This window comes from Petromyzon marinus, chromosome 72, assembly GCF_048934315.1.
Source record: "Petromyzon marinus isolate PM22_M1 ecotype Great Lakes invasive population chromosome 72, UKy_Petmar_22M1.pri1.0, whole genome shotgun sequence".
Classification (NCBI taxonomy): domain Eukaryota; kingdom Metazoa; phylum Chordata; class Hyperoartia; order Petromyzontiformes; family Petromyzontidae; genus Petromyzon; species Petromyzon marinus.
The window spans coordinates 6,303,223-6,320,286 of NC_133738.1; the positions used below are offsets into that span (position 1 = coordinate 6,303,223).

The window sequence follows — 17,064 nt, forward strand, 5'->3', positions numbered from 1 at the left end:
TCTCTCACTCACTCACTCTCTCACTCACTCACCTACTCACTCAGTCACTCACCCACCCACTCACTCACTCCACTCACCCACTCACCCACTCACCGACTCACACACTCACACACTCACTCACCCACTCACTCACCCCCTCACACACTCACCCACTCACTCACCCTCTCACTCACTCTCTCACTCACCCACTCTCTCACTCACTCTCTCACTCACTCATCCACTCTCTCACTCACTCTCTCACTCACTCTCTCACTCACTCTCTCACTCACTCTCTCACTCACTCTCTCACTCACTCACACACTCACCCACTCACTCACTCACACATTCACTCACCCACTCACTCACTCACTCATCCACTCTCTCACTCACTCTCTCACTCACTCTCTCACTCTCTCACTCACTCTCTCACTCACTCTCTCACTCACCCACTCTCTCACTCACTCTCTCACTCACTCACTCATCCACTCTCTCACTCACTCTCTCACTCACTCTCTCACTCACTCTCTCACTCTCTCACTCACTCTCTCACTCACTCACACACTCACCCACTCACTCACACACTCACTCACCCACTCACTCATTCATCCACTCACTCATCCACTCTCTCACTCACTCTCTCACTCACTCTCTCACTCACTCACACACTCACCCACTCACTCACACACACACTCACTCACCCACTCACTCATTCATCCACTCACTCATCCACTCTCTCACTCACTCACACACTCACACACTCACTCACCCACTCACTCATCCACTCTCTCACTCACCCACTCACTCACTCACTTATCCACTCTCTCACTCACCCTCTCACTCATCCACTCACTCACTCACTCTCTCACTCACCCACTCTCTCACTCTCTCACTCACTCACTCTCTCACTCACCCACTCTCTCACTCACTTATCCACTCTATCACTCACTCCCCTCATTCACTCTCTCACTCATTCATCCACTCACCCCCTCACCCCTCACCCCCCTCACCCCCTCACCCCCCCCCTCACCTTCCCACCCTGACTGCGAGGGGCCCCGCCAGCAAGGCCCCCAGAAGGCCCCCAGCCGTGTAGGCGGCCACGACGAGAGACCAGAGCAGAAGCAGCCCGGCTGGGCTCACCGCCTCGCCGTGGCGAGACAGCCACGTGGCGTTCATGAACTCCTGCACGGCCTGGAGGCAGCGGCAGCAGCAGCAGCAGTAGCAGCAGTAGTAGTAGCATCAGCAGCAGCAGCATCATCATCATCAGTAGCATCATCATCATCAGTAGCATCATCATCAGCGGCAGCAGCAGCATCATCATCAGTAGCAGCAGTAGCATCAGCAGCAGCATCATCATCAGTAGCAGCAGTAGCATCAGTAGCATCAGCATCATCATCATCAGCAGCAGCAGCATCAGTAGCAGCATCATCAGTAGCATCATCAGTAGCATCAGTATCATCATCAGCAGCATCATCATCAGCAGCATCATCATCAGCATCATCAGCAGCAGCATCATCAGCAGCAGCATCATCATCAGCAGCAGCAGCATCATCAGCAGCAGCAGTAGCAGCATCATCATCAGCAGCAGCATCAGTAGCATCATCATCATCGTCAGTAGCATCATCATCAGCATCAGCAGCATCATCAGCAGCAGCATCAGTAGCATCATCAGCAGCAGCAGCATTAGCAGCATCATCATCAGCAGCAGCATCAGCAGCATCATCATCATCAGCAGCAGCAGCATCACTAGCAGCATCACTAGCAGCATCAAGAGCAGCATCAGCAGCAATATCATCAGCAGCATAATCATCATCAGCATCAGCAGCATCATCAGCAGCAGCATCAGTAGCATCACCATCATCAGTAGCATCATCATCAGCATCAGCAGCATCATCAGCAGCAGCATCAGTAGCATCATCAGCAGCAGCATTAGCAGCATCATCATCAGCAGCATCAGCAGCATCATCATCATCAGCAGCAGCATCACTAGCAGCATCAAGAGCAGCATCAGCAGCAGTATCATCAGCAGCATAATCAGCAGCATCATCAGCAGCATCATCAGTAGCATCATCAGCAGCATCGTCAGCAGCATCATAATCATCATCAGCATCAGTAGCATCATCATCAGCAGCAGCATCATCATCAGTAGCAGCAGCATCATCAGCATCAGCGGCATCACCAGCATCATCAGTAGCATCATCATCAGTAGCATCATCAGGGGCAGCAGCATCATTAGCAGCAGCATCAGCAGCAGCATCAGCAGCATCATCATCATCATCAGTAGCATCATCATCAGTAGCAGCATCACCAGCATCATCAGCAGCATCATCATCATCAGTAGCATCATCATCAGTAGCATCATCATCAGCAGCAGCATCATCAGCAGCAGCATCAGGAGCAGCATCAGCAGCAGTATCATCAGCAGCATAATCATCAGCAGCAGCATCATCAGTAGCATCAGCAGCATCATCAGCAGCAGCAGCATCATCAGCAGCATCATCAGTAGCATCATCATCAGCAGCAGCATCACCAGCATCAGCAGCAGTATCATCAGCATCATCAGCAGCAGCATCATCAGCAGTGGTGGTTGAGTTGTGGTTGAGTGATGGTTGAGTGATGGTTGAGTTGTGGTTGAGTGATGGTTGAGTTGTGGTTGAGTTGTGGTTGAGTGATGGTTGAGTGGTGGTTGAGTGATGGTTGAGTTGTGGTTGAGTTGTGGTTGAGTGATGGTTGAGTGGTGGTTGAGTGATGGTTGAGTTGTGGTTGAGTTGTGGTTGAGTGATGGTTGAGTTGTGGTTGAGTTGTGGTTGAGTTGTGGTTGAGTGATGGTTGAGTGATGGTTGAGTTGTGGTTGAGTGATGGTTGAGTGATGGTTGAGTTGTGGTTGAGTGATGGTTGAGTTGTGGTTGAGTGATGGTTAAGTGATGGTTGAGTGGTGGTTGAGTGATGGTTGAGTTGTGGTTGAGTTGTGGTTGAGTGATGGTTGAGTGGTGGTTGAGTGATGGTTGAGTTGTGGTTGAGTTGTGGTTGAGTGATGGTTGAGTGATGGTTGAGTTGTGGTTGAGTTGTGGTTGAGTTGTGGTTGAGTGGTGGTTGAGTGATGGTTGAGTTGTGGTTGAGTTGTGGTTGAGTGATGGTTGAGTTGTGGTTGAGTGATGGTTGAGTTGTGGTTGAGTGATGGTTGAGTTGTGGTTGAGTTGTGGTTGAGTGATGGTTGAGTTGTGGTTGAGTTGTGGTTGAGTGATGGTTGAGTGGTGGTTGAGTGATGGTTGAGTTGTGGTTGAGTTGTGGTTGAGTGATGGTTGAGTTGTGGTTGAGTTGTGGTTGAGTTGTGGTTGAGTGATGGTTGAGTGATGGTTGAGTTGTGGTTGAGTGATGGTTGAGTGATGGTTGAGTTGTGGTTGAGTGATGGTTGAGTTGTGGTTGAGTGATGGTTAAGTGATGGTTGAGTGGTGGTTGAGTGATGGTTGAGTTGTGGTTGAGTTGTGGTTGAGTGATGGTTGAGTGGTGGTTGAGTGATGGTTGAGTTGTGGTTGAGTTGTGGTTGAGTGATGGTTGAGTGATGGTTGAGTTGTGGTTGAGTGATGGTTGAGTTGTGGTTGAGTGATGGTTGAGTGATGGTTGAGTGATGGTTGAGTGATGGCTGAGTTGTGGTTGAGTGATGGTTGAATTGTGGTTGAGTTGTGGTTGAGTGATGGTTGAGTGATGGTTGAGTGATGGTTGAGTGATGGTTGAATTGTGGTTGAGTGATGGTTGAGTTGTGGTTGAGTGGTGGTTGAGTTGTGGTTGAGTTGTGGTTGAGTGATGGTTGAGTTGTGGTTGAGTGATGGTTGAGTTGTGGTTGAGTTGTGGTTGAGTGATGGTTGAGTTGTGGTTGAGTGATGGTTGAGTGATGGTTGAGTGATGGTTGAGTGATGGCTGAGTTGTGGTTGAGTGATGGTTGAATTGTGGTTGAGTTGTGGTTGAGTGATGGTTGAGTGATGGTTGAGTGATGGTTGAGTGATGGTTGAATTGTGGTTGAGTGATGGTTGAGTTGTGGTTGAGTGGTGGTTGAGTTGTAGTTGAGTGATGGTTGAGTTGTGGTTGAGTGGTGGTTGAGTTGTAGTTGAGTGATGGTTGAGTTGTGGTTGAGTTGTACCAAGTTGTGGTTAAATGATGGTTGAGTTGTGGTTGAGTTGTGGTTGAGTGAGTGATGGTTGAGTGATGGATGAGTTTTGGTTGTTGAGTTGTGGTTGTGTGATGGTTGAGTTGTGGTTGAGTTGTGGTCGAGTTGTGGTGGTTGAGTTGTGGTTGAGTGATGGTTGAGTGGTTGTTGAGTTGTGGTTGAGTTGTGGTGGTTAAGTTGTGATGGAGTTGTGCTTGAGTTGTGGTTGAGTGAGTTGTGGTTGAGTTGTGGTTGAGTGAGTTGTGGTTGAGTGAGTTGTGGTTGGGTGAGTTGTGGTTGAGTTGTGGTTCAGTGATGGTTGAGTTGTGGTTGTTGAGTTGTGGTTGAGTTGTGGTTGAGTTGTGGTTGAGTGGTGGTGGTTGAGTTGTGGTTGAGTTGTGGTTGAGTGAGTTGTGGTTGAGTTGTGGTTGAGTGAGTTGTGGTTGATTTGTGGTTGAGTTGTGGTTGAGTTGTGGTTGAGTTGTGGTTGTTGAGTTGTAGTTGAGTTGTGGTTGTTGAGTTGTGGTTGAGTTGTGGTTGAGTGAGTTGTGGTTGAGTTGTGGTTGAGTGAGTTGTGGTTGAGTTGTGGTTGAGTTATGGTTGAGTTGTGGTTGAGTGAGTTGTGGTTGAGTTGTGGTTGAGTGAGTTGTGGTTGAGTTGTGGTTGAGTTGTGGTTGAGTTGTGGTTGAGTGAGTTGTGGTTGAGTGAGTTGTGGTTGAGTTGTGGTTCAGTGATGGTTGAGTTGTGGTTGTTGAGTTGTGGTTGAGTTGTGGTTGAGTTGTGGTTGTTGAGTTGTGGTTGAGTTGTGGTTGCGTTGTGGTTGAGTTGTGGTTGAGTGAGTTGTGGTTGAGTTGTGGTTGAGTGAGTTGTGGTTGAGTTGTGGTTGTGGCTACCTCAGTGGGCACGTTGATCAGTGCCATGTTAAACCCCAGCTGGAATCCTCCTCCGATTCCGGCTGCGGCCGCGAGGAGAATCATCCTGGCAGAGGGAATCTGGCACACCGGGGCAGGGGAACGCACGGACCGAGATACGTACCACTACACTACACCATACACTACACTACAATACACTACTACACTACACCATACACTACACTATACACTACACTATACACTACACTATACACTACACACTACACTATACACTACACTATACACTACTACACTATACACTACTACACTATACACTACTACACTATACACTACTACACTATACACTACACTATACACTACTACACTATACACTACTACACTATACACTACACCATACACTACAATATACACTACACCACTATACACTACACACTACACTATAGACTACACTATACACTACACTATACACTACACATTACACTATAGACTACACTATACACTACACTATACACTACACTATACACTACACTATACACTGCACTATACACTACACTATACACTATACTATACACTACACTACTATACACTACACTACTATACACTACACACCACTAAACACTACACACCACTATACACTACACTACACTATACACTACACTACTATACACTACACTACACTATACACTACACTACACTACAACTACACTATACACTACACTATACATTACACTATACATTACACTAAACACTACACTATACACTACACTATACACTACACTATACACTATACACTGCACTATACACTACACTATACACTACACTATACACTACACTACTATACACTACACTATACACTACACTATACACTACACTATACACTATACACTACACTATACACTACACTATACACTACTACACTATACACTACTACACTATACACTACACTATACACTACTGCACTATACACTACTACACTATACACTACACCATACACTACAATATACACTACACCACTATACACTACACACTACACTATAGACTACACTATACACTACACTATACACTACACATTACACTATAGACTACACTATACACTACACTATACACTACACTATACACTATACACTGCACTATACACTACACTATACACTACACTATACACTACACTACTATACACTACACTATACACTACACACCACTATACACTACACTACACTATACACTACACTACTATACACTACACTATACACTACACTATACACTACACTATACACTACACTACACTATACACTACACTACAACTACACTATACACTACACTATACATTACACTAAACACTACACTATACACTACACTACACACTACACTACTATACACTATTATACACTACACACTACACTATACACTACACTATACTACTATACACTACACTATACACTACACTATACACTACTATACACTACAATACACTACACTACACAATACACTACACTACAAACTACTATACACTACACTATACACAACTATACACTACACTATACACTACACTACTATACAATACACTATACACTACACTATAAACTCCACTATACACTACAATATACACTACTATACACAATACACTACTATACAATGCACTATACACACCACTATATACTACTATACACTACACTATACACTACTATACACTACACTATTCACTACTATACACTACAATGCACTACACTGTACACTACACTATACACTACACAAAACACTACTATACACTACACTATACACTACACTATACACTACTATACACTACACTATACACTACACTATACACTACTATACACTACACTATACACTACTATACACTGCACTACACAATACACTACAATCTACTATACACTACACTATACACTACTTTACACTACACTATACACTACTATACACTACACTACTATACACTACACTATACACTACACTACACACTACTATACACTACACTTTACACTACACTATACACTACTATACACTACACCGCACACTTCTATACACTACACACTACACTATACTATACACTACACACTACAATAAAAACATAACTTTAATCGCTCTTACAGCTGCAGGCTTAGTGCGGCTTTGGAAGCGTATCATTGCATAATACATTTCACAATTCTTTATAGGGGAAACACACACTAATGAACGGATTACTAACGTGGCATTTAATCACAATACCACGCATTACAACTCATTGCTCATCATAATCATTGACCGATTACCAATCGATTATATAATTACTGCACGTGAAACGAGTTAAATGATGACGATGTCACACTGCTGCTGCTGGTCTATTTAAAGACCGGGGAGCAAGTGGATGGGACTTTACCATTCTGGCGAATTGCCCGATCATGCTGGGAGTGGAGTTACCAGCGAAACGTCGTACTATTATTCAAACTGTGAATGTTGTTGAGTCACTCTTCAAGAACACCGCCGGTGTCGGGCTCAAATAGTGGAACTATTTCGTCTTTTGTCAACGTGACACTTTAATTTTTTGCTGAAGTTGGCCGTGTCGGGTGGTGGAGGGTCACGACACATTTATGACTAACGCGATCTAACCCAAAACACCTTTAGTATGACTAATATTGGTCGCGCAAGACTAGGTGTTAATACGTTGTGTTGATTGCGGTAGATGATCAACCGATCGGAGAGAGAGGCAATGAACCGGTTGGATAGGCTCCACATCCTCCACGTGGCCGAGTTGAGTCTCCAGAGACAGCAAAACCATCATCACCATCACCACCATCACCACTATCATTACCATCACCATCATCACCATCATCACCATCATCACCACCATCATCACCATCAATACCATCATCACCATCACCATTATCACCATCATCACCATCAGTACCATCATCACCATCATCATCACCATCATCACCACTATCATTACCATCACCACCATCACCACCACCATCACCACCATCATCACCATCACCACCATCATCACCACTATCATTACCATCATCACCATCACCACCATCATCACCATCACCACCATCACCATCACCACCATCACCACCATCATCACCACCATCATCATCACCACCATCATCACTATCATCACCACCATCATCACCACCACCATCACCATCATCACCACCATCACCATTATCACCTTCACCACCACCACCATCATCACCACCATCACTATCATCACCACCATCACCATCATTACCACCATCACCAGCATCACCATCATCATCATCACCACCATCACCTTCACCACCATCACCTTCACCACCATCACTATCATCACCACCATCACTACTATCATCACCACCATCACTACTATCATCACCACCATCACTACCATCATCACCATCATCACCATCACCATAATCAGCATCACTATCATCAGCACCATCATCATCATCACCACTATCATCATCACCGTCATCATCACTAACACTATCACCACCAACACCATCATGATCACTATCATCACCACCATCACTATCACCATCACCACCATCACTATCACCACCACCATCAGCACCATCACCACCATCATTAGCACCACCATCACTATCACGATCGTCACCACCATCGTCACCACCACCATCACCACCATCGTCACTTCACCACCATCACCACCACCATGACCCCACCACCACCACCATCACCACCATCACCTCTCTATCTCTCTCACACCCCGGGGATCCATCGGTTCACCAACGACCCCCGTTGATGAGTGACCAATCAAATGCACCGAGTTGGCACAGAAGTGAACTTACGTAAGAAGACCGTTAAACATTGATTGTACGGGAGAGACAAAGGCGGCCGGGCGTGACACGTGGTGCTAGCCACCCACCACCTCAGTGCCTTGACTACTACTCGCTACTAGCAGCACTTGCCCCTACAGCCCTGCTAGAGGCTACCTGGGGGAGCTTTGTCTGTGTGTAGGTGCTGCTACTCGCAACTACGAACAGCACTTGCCCCTACAGCCTGCTAGAGGCTACATGGGGGATCTTTGTCTGTGTGTAGGTGCTGCTACTCGCTACTAACAGCACTTGCCCCTACAGCCTGCTAGAGGCTACACAGGGGATCTTTGTCTGTGTGTAGGTGCTGCTACTCGCTACTAACAGCACTTGCCCCTACAGCCTGCTAGAGGCTACACGGGGATCTTTGTCTGTGTGTAGGTGCTGCTACTCGCTACTAACAGCACTTGCCCCTACAGCCTGCTAGAGGCTACCCGGGGGATCTTTGTCTGTGTGTAGGTGCTGCTACTCGCTGCTAACAGCACTTTGCCCCTACAGCCCTGCTAGAGGCTACCTGGGGGAGCTTTGTCTGTGTGTAGGTGCTGCTACTCGCTACTACTAACAGCACTTGCCCCTACAGCCTGCTAGAGGCTACACGGGGGAGCTTTGTCTCTGTGTAGGTGCTGCTACTCGCTACTACTAACAGCAATTGCCCCTACAGCCTGCTAGAGGCTACACAGGGGATCTTTGTCTGTGTGTAGGTGCTGCTACTCGCTACTAACAGCACTTGCCCCTACAGCCTTGCTAGAGGCTACCAGGGGGATCTTTGTGAATATGTGCAAGTGTATTAGTGTGTGTGAGTGTGTATGTGTGTGAGTGCATGCCTGTGTGTGTAAGTGTGTGTGAGAGTGTGTGAGTGTGTGTGAGTGTTTGACTGTGTGTGTATGACTGTGTGTGTGTGTGAGCGTGTGTGAGTGTATGAGTGTGTGAGTGTATGAGTGTGTGAGTGTGTATGACTGTGTGTGTATGAGTGTGTGTGAGTGTGTGTGTGAGTGTATGAGTGTGTGTATGAGTGTGTGTGAGTGTGTGTGAGTGTATGAGTGTGTGTGTGTATGAGTGTGTGTGTGAGTGTATGAGTGTGTGTGTGTGTATGAGTGTGTGTGAGTGTGTGTGGCCTTCATAGGTGCTCGCTAACAGCACTTGCCCCTACAGTCTATTAAGTCTATATGGGGGATCTTTATCTTTATCTGTGTGAGTGTGTGTGTGTGAGTGTATGAGTGTGTATGAGTGTGTGCAAGTGTGCCGGGAAAGATCCTGGCAAGGATTATTCAACATCGCCTTGCTAGGCACGCTGAGGCTTGTGGAGCCCCAATGCGGTTTCAGGAAAGGGCGGTCCTGCACAGATGCCATATTTTCCGTCCGTCTGCTACAGCAGAGGTGTAGGGAATTCCAGCAAGACCTACATCTCTGCTTTATTGACCTGGTCAAGGTCTATGATATCATCAGTAGGCCTGGGCTATGGGTTGTCCTTCGTGCTTTTGGAGTACCTGACCCTCTGCTCAGGATCATTAAGGACCTTAATGATGTAGGCATAGGTTTTACCCTTTTAACTGGCGCAAAAACTGACACCTTTATTCAAGGCATCATGTTTGCAATAACCACAACACAAGCAGTCAAAATGACCTTCATGATGGTGAGCGGGCCCGGGTACAACTACGTGGCCGGGAGTCAGGGCCATTCCCTGTACACCTTGGGGTGCAACAGGGATGTCCTCTGGCTCCCACCACCACCTGAACCACCACCACCTCAATCACCACCTCAACCACCACCTCCACCACCACCACCACCTCAATCACCACCACCTCAATCACCACCACCTCAACCACCACCACCACCACCTCAATCACCACCACCACCTCAATCACCACCACCTCCATCTCCACCACCTCAACCACCACCATCTCCACCACCTCAACCACCAACTCAACCACCACCACCTCAATCACCACCACCTCAACCACCACCACCACCACCTCAATCACCACCACCACCTCAATCACCACCACCTCCATCTCCACCACCTCAACCACCACCATCTCCACCACCTCAACCACCAACTCAACCACCACCACCTCAACCACCACCACCTCAACCACCACCACCACCACCACCACCTCAACCACCACCACCACCACCTTTACAAGCTCAACCACCACCACCACCACCAGTTCAACCACCACCACCTTAACCACCACCACCTCAACCACCACCACCTTCACCACCACCTTTACGAGCTCAACCACCACCACCTTCACCACCACCTCAACCACCACCACCTTCACCACCACCTTTACGAGCTCAACCACCACCACCTTCACCACCACCTCAACCACCACCACCTTCACCACCACCTCAACCACCACCTCAACCACCACCTCAACCACCACCACCACCTTTACCAGCTCAACCAACACCACCTGCACCACCACCTCCGCCCAATCACCTCACCTTTGACAGAGGCTTCGGGTCCATTGTTGATGACGAAGCGATGTTCAATCTGCAGGGAACATCAGCAGAAGATGTCCACAGGTGGTGGATGGAGCAGATCCAGGAGGAAGTGAAGGAGACTCACACACAGAGAGCCACAAACTCACAGACTCATAACACATATATATAGACTCACCACACAGAGACCCATAGATTCACACAGAGACCCATAGACTCACACAGATACACCCATAGACTCACCACACAGACACCCATAGACTAACCACACAGACACCCATAGACTCACCACACAGACACCCATAGACTCACCACACAGAGACCCATAGACTCACCACACAGAGACCCATAGACTCACACAGAGACCCATAGACTCACACAGAGACCCATAGACTCACCACACAGAGACCCATAGACTCACCACACAGAGACCCACAAACCCACAGACTCATTACACAGACACTCATAGACTCACCACACAGAGACCCATAGACTCACACAGAGACCCATAGACTCACCACACAGATACCCATAGACTCATCACACAGAGACCCGTAGACTCACACAGAGACCCATAGACTCACACAGAGACCCATAGACTCACACAGAGACCCATAGACTCACCACACAGAGACCCATAGACTCATCACACAGAGACCCATAGACTCACACAGAGACCCATAGACTCACCACACAGAGACCCATAGACTCATCACACAGAGACCCATAGACTCACACAGAGACCCATAGACTCACTACACAGACACCCATAGACTCACCACACAGAGACCCATAGACTCACCACACAGACACCCATAGACTCACCACACAGAGACCCATAGACTCACCACACAGAGACCCATAGACTCACACAGAGACCTATAGACTCACCACACAGAGACCCATAGACTCACACAGAGACCCATAGACTCACGACACAGAGACCCATAGACTCACACAGAGACCTATAGACTCACCACACAGAGACCCATAGACTCACACAGAGACCCATAGACTCACGACACAGAGACCCATAGACTCACATAGAGACCCATAGACTCATTACACAGAGACCCGTAGACTCGCACACAGCCTCATAGACTCACATAGAGACTTTCAGGGTCACACAGAGATCCATAGAATCACGCAGAGTCCCATAGACTCACCACACAGAGACACCCATAGACTCACCACACAGACACCTATAGACTCACCACACAGATATCTATAGACTCACACACACACAGAGACCCACAAACTCACTAAGAGACCCACAGGCTCACACAAAAACCCACAGACTCATTACATAGAGACCCATAGACTGATCTTTCAGAGACCCACAGACTCACCACACAGAGACACCCATAGACTCACCACACAGACACCCATAGACTCACCACACAGAGACACCCATAGACTCATCACACAGAGACCCATAGACTCACCACACAAAGACACCCATAGACTCACCACACAGAGACACCCATATACTCACTACACAGACACCCATAGACTCACCACACAGAGACCCATAGACTCACCATACAGACACCCATAGACTCACCACACAGAGACCCATAGACTCACCACACAGAGACCCATAGACTCACACAGAGACCCATAGACTCACCACACAGAGACCCATAGACTCACACAGAGACCCATAGACTCATTACACAGAGACCCGTAGACTCGCACAGAGACTCATAGACTCACCACACAGAGACCCATAGACTCACACAGAGTCCCATAGACTCACCACACAGAGACCCATAGACTCACACAGAGACCCATAGACTCATTACACAGAGACCCGTAGACTCGCACAGAGACTCATAGACTCACATAGAGACTTTCAGGGTCACACAGAGATCCATAGACTCACGCAGAGTCCCATAGACTCACCACACAGAGACACCCATAGACTCACCACACAGACACCTATAGACTCACCACACAGATATCTATAGACTCACACACAAACAGAGACCCACAAACTCACTAAAAGACCCACAGGCTCACACAAAAACCCACAGACTCATTACATAGAGACCCATAGACTGATCTTTCAGAGACCCACAGACTCACCACACAGAGACACCCATAGACTCACCACACAGACACCCATAGACTCACCACACAGAGACACCCATAGACTCATCACACAGAGACCCATAGACTCACCACACAAAGACACCCATAGACTCACCACACAGACACCCATAGACTCACCACACAGAGACACCCATAGACTCATTACACAGACACCCATAGACTCATTACACAGAGACCCATAGACTCACCACACAGACACCCATATACTCACCACACAAACACCCATAGACTCACCACACAGAGACCCACAAACCCACAGACTCGTTACACAGAGACCCGTAGACTCACACAGAGACCCATAGACTCACCACACAGAGACCCATAGACTCACACAGAGACCCATAGACTCACCACACAGAGACCCATAGACTCATCACACAGAGACCCATAGACTCACCACACAGACACCCGTAGACTCATTACACAGAGACACCCACAGACTCACCACACAGACACCCATAGACTCACCACACAGAGACACCCATAGACTCACCACACAGACACCTATAGACTCACCACACAGATATCTATAGACTCACACACAAACAGAGACCCACAAACTCACTAAAAGACCCACAGGCTCACACAAAAACCCACAGACTCATTACATAGAGACCCATAGACTGATCTTTCAGAGACCCACAGACTCACCACACAGAGACACCCATAGACTCACCACACAGACACCCATAGACTCACCACACAGAGACACCCATAGACTCATCACACAGAGACCCATAGACTCACCACACAAAGACACCCATAGACTCACCACACAGACACCCATAGACTCACCACACAGAGACACCCATAGACTCATTACACAGACACCCATAGACTCATTACACAGAGACCCATAGACTCACCACACAGACACCCATATACTCACCACACAAACACCCATAGACTCACCACACAGAGACCCACAAACCCACAGACTCGTTACACAGAGACCCGTAGACTCACACAGAGACCCATAGACTCACCACACAGAGACCCATAGACTCACACAGAGACCCATAGACTCACCACACAGAGACCCATAGACTCATCACACAGAGACCCATAGACTCACCACACAGACACCCGTAGACTCATTACACAGAGACACCCACAGACTCACCACACAGACACCCATAGACTCATCACACAGAGACACCCATAGACTCACCACACAGACACCCATAGACTCACCACACAGAGACACCCATAGACTCATTACACAGAGACCCATAGACTCACCACACAGAGACACCCATAGACTCACCACACAGACACCCATAGACTCACCACACAGACACCCATAGACTCACCACACACAGACACCCACAGACTCACCACACAGAGAGACCCATAGACTCACCACACAGAGACACCCATAGACTCACCACACAGATACCCATAGACTCACCACACAGACACCCATAGACTCACCACACAGACACCCATAGACTCACCACACAGACACCCATAGACTCACCACACACAGACACCCACAGACTCACCACACAGAGAGACCCCATAGACTCACCACACAGAGACACCCATAGACTCACCACACAGACACCCATAGACTCATTACACAGAGACCCATAGACTCACCACACAGACACCCATAGACTCACCACACAGACACCCATAAACTCATCTAGATACACATATAATCACACCTACATATATACACCCATGTATCATTGCATAGACCATGACAATGATGATTAGAATTCTCAACTTTACCTTTTGACGGGCTTGGAACTCAAGCAAGTGGGTTCAGCTGTTCGCCGCTGGAGATTAGAGACCCAAATGTACCACGTGGCGTTACTTTTAAAATCACTGCCAAAATACACGCGCCGAATCAATCACTCACTCATCCAATAGACTCAATCAATAACTCACCGACTCATTGATTCGCGCACCCAAACAATCACCCATTCATTCACCCACCCACACACTCATTCATTCATTCACACACACTCATTCATTCAGCAACCCACTCATTCATTCACCAACCCACTCATTCACCCACTCATTCATCCCACAAACTCATTCATTCACCCAGACACACACCCACCCACTCATTAATTCACCCATACACACAATTACCCACTCATTAATTCACCCATACACACAATCACCCACCCATTCAATCACCCGCAAACATACCCAAACACTCATTCATTCACCCAGACACACACCCACCCACTCATTAATTCACCCAAACACACAATCACCCACCCATTCAATCACCCGCAAACATACTCAAACACTCATTAAGTCACCCATACACACAATCACCCATTCATTAATTCACCCATACACACAATCACCCACCCATTCAATCACCCGCAAACATACCCAAACACTCCTTAAGTCACCCATACACACAATCACCCACGCATTAATTCACCCACCCACACAATCATCCACCCATTCAATTGTCCACCCACCCATTAATTCACCCAATCATGCATTTAACCACACACACACACTCACTCACCCACCCACTGATTCATTCACCCACCCACACAATCACCCACTCATTCATTCACCCACACACACACCCAAACACTGATTAATTCACCCACCCACACAATCATCCACCCATTAAATTGTCCACCCACCCATTAATTCACCCAATCATGCATTTAACCACACACACACACTCACCCACCCACTGATTCATTCACCCACCCACACAATCACCCACTCATTCATTCACCCACACACACACCCAAACACTCATTAATTCACCCACCCACACAATCATCCACCCATTAAATTGTCCACCCACCCATTAATTCACCCAATCATGCATTTAACCACACACACACACTCACTCACCCACCCACTGATTCATTCACCCATCCACACAATCACCCACTCATTCATTCACCCACACACACACCCAAACACTCATTAATTCACCCATGCACACAATCACCCACTCATTCATTCACCCACACACACACAAACACTCATTAATTCACCCACCCACACAACCATCCACCCATTCAATTGTCCACCCACCCATTAATTCACCCAATCATGCATTTAACCACACACACACTCACTCACCCACACACTTATTCATTCACCCACCCACACAATCACCCACTCATTCATTCATTCACCCAAACACACACCCAAACACTCATTAATTCACCCACCCACACAATCATCCACCCATTCAATTGTCCACCCACCCATTAATTCACCCAATCATGCATTTAACCACACACACACTCACTCACCCACCCACCCACGTATTCATTCACCCAACCACACAATCATCCACCTATCCAATTGTCCACCCATTCATTCGCCCAATCATTCATTGATTCACCCACTCAGTCACCCATCACCCCATCTCTTCTCTTGCCCATGCCGCGCCCATTAAGCCCCCTCGATCAGGCCAAACAGAAGCTGTTTGGGCCATGCGGTGGCTGGGCATGCGGGCTACATGACCCAGCCAACGCAACCTTGCCTGCCGGAGGAGCTCACCGATGGGACTTTGCCCAGATCTTTCGAGGATTTGTGAGCACCTCGCACAATCCAGCCTGGTTACACCCAGGATGGATCGTAAAATAATGCCCGCTCGACTGATTCGGAGTGAGACCTCTGCTGTCAAAGCAGAGGTGGTCATGATCACACTGGCCAGGTATGGGATAGTCTCCACTCTCTACACAACTCGCAAAGACAAAGT

The 17,064-nt window shown here is 47.6% G+C and overlaps 1 protein-coding gene across 1 annotated transcript in view; it reads right to left on the bottom strand.

Moving 5' to 3' along the window:
- Positions 1 to 15,781, bottom strand: part of LOC116957310 (solute carrier family 2, facilitated glucose transporter member 11-like) — a 68,195-nt gene extending 52,414 nt beyond the window's left edge. The window contains exons 1-4 of the mRNA XM_076055749.1: positions 15,099 to 15,781; positions 11,250 to 11,298; positions 5,014 to 5,112; positions 1,007 to 1,167 (exon numbers count right to left, since the gene is read on the bottom strand). Of these exons, the coding sequence (XP_075911864.1) occupies positions 1,007 to 1,167; positions 5,014 to 5,112; positions 11,250 to 11,273 (284 nt within the window). The 5' untranslated portion in view covers positions 11,274 to 11,298; positions 15,099 to 15,781. The remainder of the gene's footprint in view (positions 1 to 1,006; positions 1,168 to 5,013; positions 5,113 to 11,249; positions 11,299 to 15,098) is intronic.
- Between the last annotated feature and the right edge of the window lie 1,283 nt (positions 15,782 to 17,064).